Source organism: Euphorbia lathyris, chromosome 2 (assembly GCF_963576675.1).
Source record: "Euphorbia lathyris chromosome 2, ddEupLath1.1, whole genome shotgun sequence".
Lineage (NCBI taxonomy): Eukaryota > Viridiplantae > Streptophyta > Magnoliopsida > Malpighiales > Euphorbiaceae > Euphorbia > Euphorbia lathyris.
In genome coordinates, this window is record NC_088911.1 from 15151954 (window position 1) to 15162729 (window position 10776).

At 34.2% G+C, this 10776-nt stretch overlaps 1 protein-coding gene across 1 annotated transcript; it reads left to right on the plus strand.

Moving 5' to 3' along the window:
- The first annotated feature begins 1976 nt into the window (after positions 1-1976).
- On the plus strand, positions 1977-6614 carry LOC136216884 (AT-hook motif nuclear-localized protein 22-like). The gene is made up of 2 exons (XM_066003428.1): positions 1977-4355; positions 6251-6614. Exon 1 carries the CDS (start codon positions 2278-2280, stop codon positions 3232-3234), a length of 957 nt encoding a protein of 318 aa, XP_065859500.1. The 5' UTR covers positions 1977-2277; the 3' UTR covers positions 3235-4355; positions 6251-6614.
- Positions 6615-10776: the final 4162 nt, after the last annotated feature.

Here is a 10776-nt window from a genome sequence, read left to right on the forward strand (position 1 = left end):
ACAACACCAAACTACCAAATTTAGATCTTCCATTTTTTTTCTTCTCTCATAATCAGATATGATAATGTAACGACTTTCTATCATCATGGAAGAAGTTGTTAGTTATTACCTTTTTAAGCACAATTTTGATTATTGCTCAAGTAAAAAATTTACAATTAACTTAACACATAAAGCATGCTTGCTATTTTGATTCGAATAAGAACATAGCATAGAAGAAAAAGAAGAAGAGGGATACAGACAATAACATAGTACAAAGTCGAATTAAAGAAAATAAGGTAACACTTGAAGAAGCAAGAAAAATGAAGGACAACATGATTTTATAGCGCTTGCTTTTTAAGACAGGAGAGAAAAAGGACAATATGAACGTGTATGGTGGGACCCACATAGTGTGCGAGAGACAAAAAAAAGAGAGAAAATAATAATAATAAATTATAGGGACCACACACCGTCCATGCGCACGGTGTCTTACCAAAACTAAATCCAACCCAAACCAAACCAAATCCATCATCATCACCGACCTTAAAAGATAGCAATGTTACATGAATGAACTTAACCCAGCATCACAGATGTAGAGAGAATTACTCAGAATATATATTAGTAAAGTGTGTTGAGTGAGATTGAGGATAAAATGAAGGAAAATTTACATTTTTAAAGTCATTTAGACATATGTTATCAAACTATACCCTTTCAAAGTATTTTGATTTCTCGATTTGATGCTCGTTAAGCATCATTTGACTGGATCATTTTCCAATTGAAGCTTTCTACGTACGCTAATTCGAGATTTCTAACTTAAGCGACTAGAGGTCTTTAACAACTCAAACAAACTTAATTGGTTAATATTTACATGGTATTCCAGCAGATCATAGTGCCATTAACATAAAAAGAAAATTGGAAAAATAAAAATAAAGATTAGAGTCCTCATTTTTAATGGGAATTATTGAAAAAATAAAATGAGATAATTTAGTGTTAATTAAAAAAAAACTCGCACTAGAATTAATTTGTTGATCATATGTTTGTATAATGAATTATGAAACGGTTGATGATAAGAAGAGGAGGCCGAGAAAGGCGTGGGAACTAGAGAAGTGACACGTCGCTCGACCCAAAAAAGGGGTTCTTGAATATGGTCCCTACAAAAACATACACATCAACATCAATGCATATGCATTTGTATTCGTAGAATCGAGAGTCGCCCTTAAGACTTGCACCCGAATTTATTTTGGGTGGGTCCTTCTCAGTTTCTCATGACCCACATGGAACCACCCTCCCTCAATTCCCCAAAACACCCCTCTCCTTTCCCCCCTAATCACACCTCTTTGCCACTCCATTTCCTTAGTCGGTCAACACACAACACTAAACTATCAAATTTAGATCTTTCGTTTTTTTTTTTTGTCATGTTCGGATATGATAATGTAATGACTTTCTATCATCATGGAAAAAGTTGTTAGTTATTACCTTTTTAAGCACAATTTTAATTATTGTCGCAGCAGACAAGTCAAAATTTACAATTAATTTACAGACAAAACGTGTTTACTGTTTCTGTTTAAATAAGAACATAATATTAGAGGAAAAAGAAGAAAAACACTGACAATAACATAGTACGAAGTCGCATTAGAGAAAATAAGCTAAAATTTGAAGAAGTAAGAAAAATGAAGGACAACATGATTTTATAGCGCATGCTTTTTCAGACAGGAGAGAAAGAGGACAACATGAACGTGTATGGTGGGACCCACGTAGTGTGCGAGAGACAAAAGAAGAGAAAATAATAATAATAAATTATAGGGACCACACATCGTCCATTCGCACACTGTCTTAACGAAACTAAATCCAACCCAACTCAACCCAGATCAAACCAGACCCATCATCATCGATCGACCCGATTACCTCAACCTAACCCTAACCCAACAACACTGTACCCGAAAAGCTTAAAATTAAAATTTTAATTTTTAATTTTTTTACGATCTCTCTTTTATTTTCTCTCTATCTTACCTTTCCCCCTTCTGTTCTTCATTTTCTCCCAAACCTTCACCCAAACTTCTCCTTCTTCGTCTTCTTCGTTTCGTACTAAAAAAAAAACCTTCGAAAAAGTTAAAGTCTGCATCTTTTCCTACTCATATCAAGGTTAGATTAAGTAGAAAGATGAGTTTGATTCAGCTGAAAATTACTTTTCTGAAGCTTCAAGTTCATACCATTTGATCTCTCTCTCTCTCTCTCTGCGAAGAAGAACAAGTTGGGGATTTTATTCAATTTAGGTTAAAATTGATTTTGATTGAAGCAAAGATGGATCCAGTAGCAGCACATGGCCGGCCACTTCCGCCTCCTTTTCACACCAGAGATCTTCATTTACATGCTCATCATCACCATCAATTTCAGCAACATCAGCAGCAAAATTCAGAAGACGAGCTAAGCGGCAATGGCGGCGGAGGAGGCGGAGGAGGAGGATACAATAGCCGTGGTCAAAAGAGAGAGCACGATGAAATCAACGATGAAGGAAAGGAATTAATCTCGATGAGTAGCGGCGGAGACGGTGAAATGACGAGAAGACCAAGAGGAAGACCGGCCGGATCGAAGAACAAACCGAAACCCCCAATTATAATCACTAGAGATAGTGCGAATGCTCTTCGATCTCATGTCATGGAAATCGCAAACGGAAGCGATATTATGGAGAGTGTATCGACTTTCGCTCGCCGGAGACAAAGAGGGATTTGTATTTTAAGCGGAACCGGGACGGTTACTAATGTTACTCTCCGGCAACCGGCTTCACCTGGTGCAGTGGTTACTTTACATGGTAGATTTGAGATTTTATCGCTTTCGGGTTCATTCTTGCCGCCGCCAGCTCCGCCAGCAGCATCAGGGTTGACTATTTATTTAGCCGGTGGACAAGGTCAGGTTGTCGGAGGTGCGGTGGTTGGTCCTCTTTTAGCTTCTGGACCGGTTGTGATTATGGCTGCTTCTTTTGGTAATGCGGCGTATGAGAGGTTGCCGTTGGAGGAAGATGAAGGACAGGTGGCGGTTCAGCCGGGGAGTGGTTCACTGGGATCTCCCGGAGGAGGAGTCTCAGCCGGACAACAACAATCTCAGCAGCAGCAACAGCAGAATCAGAATAATCAGAATCAGCAGCAGCAGCTAATGCAAGATCCAAATCCACCATTATTTCAAGGACTGCCTCCTAATCTACTAAATTCAGTGCAACTTCCAAATGAGGCATACTGGGGGACTGGCCGGCCACCATATTAGTAACAGAAAAAAAGAAAAAAATGGAAACTTTACCGTTTTTTTTTTCATCTTTCTTTCTTTCTTTCTTTTTGGGTTCTTTTTATTTTTCATGATCTCTTGTTTCATCACTTCTAAATCATCAATCTCCATTCTTCTTTTTCTTCTCCTTCTTCCTCCTTTTTTTTAGGGTTATATCTTTAAGATCGATGGTTGTGGTATGGTATTCATCTATGCCTTTGATTGAAGAAGGATGTACAAATTTATCAATTTTTTCCCTTAATTTCCCCCTTTTAAATTGTCGGTTTTTGTTAAATTTATGATCTTTTGATTATCTAGAACTTACATTTGTTCAATCCTCATCATTCTTTCCTTGCTAAAACATGGAATTAAATGTGTTCAATCCTTAATCTTAGTAACCAATTAAGGGAAAACAAAAGATAGATTGGGGGCAAGGGTTTAGGTGATTTTGTGCATCCACTGATAGCCAGAAAATGCAGAAAAACTCCATAGAAGCCGGAAAATGCAGGAAAAATCTATATAAAACTGGTTGTGAATATAAAATCATCAAATAGTACATCTGTCAGTGAATTCTGGATCGGTAACTTGATGGGGATCATCTCTAACAGTGAATTCTGAATCCGTAACTGGATCGGAATTGGAACCACCACTATCAGTGAATTCTAGATGGATAACTGGGTGGTGGGAAGTACGTCTGTCTGTGTGTCAGTGAATTCTGAATCGGTGACTGTGTGTCAGTGAATTCTGAATCGGTGACTGGGATGGTGGGGAGCAAGTGGAGAATGATGAGGAGGAGAAGAAAGTGGGAAGAGATGATGGGAAGTTATGGGCTTAGGGTTGAGATATTTTGTCAGATAGTGAAATTTTCAAATTTGACTGGTTAGGGTTTTATTAAACATTATGGAAGGGGGTAGCAGAGAAGAGCATTGGGTACTGGGTAACACACGTGCAAATGCTGGTGTCAAAGTTAGCTCCTTTTCGAGGCAAAAAATATAAAGGCAAGCCAGAAGAACAAACACCCACAAGGACAAACAGACGTTTTATGCCTTAAAGTTCCTATCTTTTTCATCATCTTCTCTCTCTACAATGCTCATCACCATTTTCACAGACAATCAAGGTTTAAGGTAAGCAAAGATGCAAACTTTGTCTAAATTTGTTTCAAACCCTAGATACCCCTTTCTATTATTATATGTTTTTTCTTTTTGCTATTTTTGGAATGATCCTACTTCTACATTACTACTTCTACTACTAGTCTTTCTTACAATGTTCCTGAGTTTCAGCATAAATTCAGGGAAGTCACAGTTAGATGTTGACTTTTTTCTGCAGAATTTTTGGGCTGTTTTTTTTTTTCTTTTCTTCTTGTTTGTTTTCTTCTTTCTTTCTACTGATGAAATGCTGAGATTTGATTTCATTTGCACCTAATTCAGCATGTCATGTTTTTTTTAATTCAGAGAAATTCTACTATGCTTCCGGAGTAATGTATCCGATTATTTAATTGATACCACCTTCATTCATTTATTTTTTAACACCAATTACCTCCAACAATGGATCTAGAATTCATTGAAAGGGTGTTTATCGTGATTTATAATGCTAAATTGATGTTTTTCCGAGTGTTTTACATTAAAAAAAAAAATTAAAGTCTGGTTCACAGTTTTTATAGAATTTTTAGTGTTTTCAGTAACTAATGGATGCTCAAGTTACCCTAAACCTCCCGTGGATCCGTCCTACAATTCATTGAGAGGGGTGTTTATCGTGATTTATGATGCCAAATTAATATTTTTCGAATGTTTTACATTAAAAAAAATAAATAAAGTCCGGTTTACAGTTTCTATAGAATTTTTAGTGTTTTCCATGATCAATGGGTGCTCAAATCACTATGGATCCGACCCTGCATGCACAATTTTTTCATTAGTCGGGCGTATTACTCATACTAAGGTGTAGTAAAACTTCTTGGTTCTGTACTTATGTTTTTGAAGTAAATCCATTTACTACAATTTAGCATCTTTTCAGCATTTAATCATGCAGAAAGAAAGAAAGGTGTTTTCTTCTTGGAAATGCAACATCTTTTCATATCAACCCTTTGTTTTTTTAATTAATTCTGAATATTTCATGACCAAATTGCAGTTTTTTATTTTCCTACACCTTTTCTCCTGCAATAGAATAGAATTGTTATTTGAGTTTTCATGTCATAACCGTGTTCGTTATTTCTATTTTCAATATGATATAAATATACTAAAAGCTATAATCCGTATCAAATAGGTCGTGTTAATCAAGTTGTTAAAAAAAATTAAGTTTAATTTCTTTAACTATATATAATTAAATAAAATTGTGATACTATTTTCTATTCATTTTTTCCTCTTTTTTCAGTAGTATGTAGGCTAACTATTATACATCTATACCTTTTTATATATTATGTTTTGAGCTTATATAAACTTGAGTTTGATTTGATCCTAAAAAAAACTATATTATATATAAGTGTACAAGGTTTAAATCCAGGAAAAATAATAAAAATAGAGTCATATGTCACCTAGATTTTGTACAGGTTGGGGGTGATAATTAGGTGGACCATAGATATTGTACTTTGTGAAAATGCTATTCTGGTTTTTCATGATTATCACATCTTGATTCTTTGAACTACTCTTCAATCATTATTTCTATTTTTTTTATTTAATCTTATTATATTTTCCTTTCCTTTTCTTTTCTTTTCTTTTCAATTAATTTTTGATCCCCCACCTTGAATTAAATTGTTCTCTCCATTAATAATAATAATAAATAAAATAAAATAAAATGGGGTCTTCTTCTTTCTTTTATTATCTATCTATCTGCAACCTTTTTCCTTCTTCTTTGCATATGGTCATATATTGAAGTACTTAGAAAGATGTTTTTAGACCCACAAATATGTGAGCTTTACTAGGATGATCTTTAATTTAATTTATGGTCCCCTTTTCTAGAAAAATCAAAATTAATGTTTTTTTTTTTTTTTTTTTTTTTTTTTTGGTGTTGATCCAATTAATTCCAGATAGAGAGGAGATGAGATGAGATGAGATGACTTGCAAAGTACTTGTCATGGTTTGTACCTATTTATAGCTGTGAGAGCATGTGCATACATACTTGTTGGTCCCCTTGCTTTGATTCATGTGGGAAAACTTGTGCATTTCACTTCTTCATATGTCTTGGATTTTATTGCTATATGGGGAGTGCCGTAGAGACTAAGAGATTTGGGAATGATGATCAAATTAGGATGTCGGAACGGATTGTCGTATTATAATTGCGTTATGTGATGTAGTTTACGTGATTATATATGGTATAAACGTGATGAGAACGGGTTGGCGTGTTGCAATTGTGTTATGTGATGTGGTTTACGTGATTATATAGGGTATAAACGTGATGAGAACGGATTGACGTGTTGTAATTGTGTTATGTGATGTAGTTTGCGTGGTTATGTATGGTATAAACTTGATGAGAATGGTAATTGCGTTAAATGGATTGTATTAAGTGAGTTGTTTTCGTAAAGCATGTTGTCGTATAAAAAATTGATAACATTTTTGCTTCGGAATAATTTAATTAGGACATTTCGTCATCTTCTGAAATCAATAGTTTTGATGTTTGTATATAATTGAACTTTTAATTTAATAAAAGCTATATGTTGACCTTAACTATCAGTTTAACCTTTTGGTTAAAACGATTCTTAATATAGTATCGGAATCTCTTAGACTAAATGGTTAATGGTTCGAATTCTAGTAACCTCTTTGTTAATGGAATTTCAGCACATGGTAAGATGGACTTTAACTATCAAAAGGCTAACTGATTTGCCTCCAAAACCAACCGGCTACTGATACAATCTCCTAATTACAAAACACAATAGCTACGATATTTTTTACTTATATCATGACCATTCTAACACTCCCTTCTCAAGGTAGGAATGGGATTGAAATCGTTCCTAACTTGATTAAGCTTGGTTGCATAAAAATTGAACTGAATGGTTTAGTTAGCACATTTGTTAACTATAATTTGGAAGGCACATATGGTGTTGAAATAAAATTGGCTTGTAAGCATTCTATAACTATATGGCAATCGCTTGCAATATGCTTCGTTTGATCATGGAATATCATATTGGATGCTATGTAGATAGTTGATTGGTTATCACAATGTAATGGTATATGACATGTAGAAAAAATATCAAATAAGTAAACCAACCACTTCAGCTCACACATAGTGGTAGCCATTGATCTATATTTAGCGAAGTAAAAGCCCAGTCAGAAGCAAGTCTAATTCTAGAACCAGAAGCAAGCCTAGTCTAAAACCCAGAGAAAGACAACATCAACGTCTTCGTTAATAGCTTGCTCGTTTTGGATAAAACACAGAAGTCATAAGACTCTGTCATATTATCCATCTCTTTCTACTATCACCAAAATGAAAACACTCAATCTGTAGCCTGTAGAATCAATATCCAGAAGAAGATCATTGGTTAAAGTTCTCAACGATCTTCTGAAGGCAGAAACGTCTAGTTTGCTCATTTGGCAAAATAGACAAAATCATCAGAAGTTCTAGAAAAGAACAGAGGTTTTTTGTTCTCAACAGTCAACTTCTGAATGCAAATGACTAGTTTGAATCTCTGCCTATATAAACCAAGCTCAAAAACAAAGATAACATCCAATTTACTAATGCAAAAAGCTTATACGAGATATATCCAAAAAGCTAGAAACAAGAACAAATTGTATTACACAACTCAAGTTCATATTTCTATAATTTATTAAAGAGATTAGTTCAAATATATTTCTTATTTGAAGGAGTAGTATCTTTCTACTGTAAAATGAGTAGTCCTTTGTTGCTTCGGTTATAAGAATCAAGGAGTGTAGTAGTTGGGTGTTGAGTGTAGGAAGGTACTTTGCTCAAACTTAGGCTATCTTGTAAAAGGTTTGTTCTCTACCTCCGAAAGAGTTCGATAGTGAATTAAAGCTCAGAAGAAGGTATTATAAGGACTGGATATAGGCAGAAGGTCGAACTAGTATAAATCTGCTAAGTAATTTTTTTCCTTGCTATTGCCTTTTACTTCTACTAAATATTGCATGCTCTAATATTTATCTCAACGTAACACTCTGACTATTCTGTGCATATCTTAAAACATCATTTGCCATAAGCTCTTCAGGGCCTCTGATAACAGAGTTATCCTCTAAATGGAAATCTTCAGAAGCAAAAGCAATATCAGTAGACTGAAGGTGCCTCTGATTATGAACATTGCCCTCTCTGTTTTCTTGACGTGAGCAAGAAAGGTTTTAAAGGTATAAATTACTCATTAGTTCTAATTGATGAAGGATATGGGCCCATGGGACAAGTCATCCCATTTCAACCCTCTTCACCCATCTAAAAGGCAAGCCCAGTAGGAGTTTGACCCAATGATCCAATGGGTATTGCGGCTATTAAACCAAATGCACAACTCTTATAAATAGTGAGACCTTATTAATAGTAAAGGATTTTGAAACTGTCTCTCTCTAACTCCCATTGATCATTAGTCTTTTGTTATCTCTGCTTGGTACTAACTTGATCATTAAAGTGTTCATGGGGACCGATCCCAACATAGGAGGAGCATAATAGAGCAACAGTGACCGAAAATCTCATATCTCTATTAATGACTATTTTAAAAGAAAAGGCATCTAGTATACATCCATTGTACATACAACAAACAAGTGCATGGTATCAGTGTTATGAAAATCGGATCGGACCGACCGGTTTGACCATGAAGTGATCAGATCTCTGTTCCAATTGATTGTGGTTTTTTTATATATCCAACAAAACGGACTAAACCTCTTGAACCGATTAGGTTAATCACGAGCTGATCCGGTTGAACAGTTCAATCCGATTAGCTTTTCACTCATGTTTAATTAAAACAATATATATATATATAAAAGGTTGGATTGGAACTTGGTTCACACATCTTATTACTAAGCTAACTTTCCACTTATAACTAATAGCAACAATATATATTTATATATTATATTAATACTTAAACATTAAAAATTTAAAATATTTTTTAATATTTATTTTTTATATTTTGATAAATATTATTAAAATTTAAATTATCTTTATAATATAAGTATATTTAATTTTAATTTTAAATATATACAAAACAAAATTTTAAAGTTTAGTAAAATTCATAATTTGACCGTTGATGAACTTCAAAATAGAAAATCCAAAGAATTGATTATATTCTAAACAGCTGTAATTTCTTCAACTTTTTAGTTTTGAGATCATTTAGGGGTTTGGTGAGGATAGAGAAAGTTACTAATATTTAAAGAGAGTTCAAAAAATAATGATTTTTGAAAAAATAAAAATGTGGTTTCATGATAAATATGGTACTAAACAAATTTAACTAACTCTTATAATAAAAATAAAATAAAAGGGCATATACTTGAGAGAAATGTACAAAAATAAACTTTGTGGTTTGACTGATTTGTAAAGACATTCTCGGTGCTTTAAAAGTTTAGAAACCGGGATTATACGCTTTGTGCAGTTTACAAACTCAGTCATTCTGTTAAAAATTATTATCGTTACTATTTACCCCAAAAGAAAGCGATTTGAAATAGTTAAAAAAACACTATAACACATTTTGAGAATTCGAGAATTAAATCATTATAACACGATAACGCATTTTGAGAACTCGAGAATGAAATAATTAAGAGATTACTTTATGAATTAATTGCAGTATGTAAAAAAGGGGACCTGATGAGCAGCAGCATGGTTAAATAAGGTTAGGATGATAATTTATCTTTTAGTTAGAATTATATGCATAAAAAAGCAAACTACCGAATGCACGTGCAACTATAAAAAGTTTGCTAAAACATCTTTTTATTCTTCTGTCTTCATAAGTTGGTCGCTGGTTCTTTCTGGTTCAGTGTGGCTCCATCTCACCGCCACACCACCAACCCAACCAATCACTTTCATTTCTCTTCCTTTTTCTGATCATTTCAGACAACCTCTTCCACTGTAATTCGTGCAAAGATTAATGAGTGGGAGGGTTTTTTAAAAACCGAACCGGATATCGAACCGGTGTGATAATTGGATCACTGGTTCAATCAGTTCAACCAATGATGTCATAAATATATTATAGGCCTAAACCATACACAGTTTCCTGAACTTATCAATTTTAATCATTTTGCCTTCTAAACTTACGGGACAACCTATTATCTCCCCAACTATTTAAAAGTGACATTAGCAACCCTCTCTTTTCATTACAACGGAAACAATCATTGGTGGACTGATTATGTATCCCATTAACAGAAAATTGTGCTTGCAGTAATGTAATAGGTTCAAGATCATGAATATCTCTTACAGCACATGATGAAGAAGATGAAGCACTATTAGTGTTTGTTACTTGTGAACGTTCCACATGCCACATACTGCTATTCGTTGTCATTTTTTTCTAAAAGACCAAATGCTTCTGCAGATGTCTTCTTCATGAACGATTCTCCAGTCATAGCATCAATTGTTTCCCGAATGGTTGGTTTAATCTTATTGTAGAAGGTTTGCATTAGAAGCTTCTGGGTT

Bases quoted from the DNA above. Each gene is read 5' to 3' on its own strand.
- LOC136216884 (XM_066003428.1), top strand. From the start codon at position 2,278: ATGGATCCAGTAGCAGCACATGGCCGGCCACTTCCGCCTCCTTTTCAC.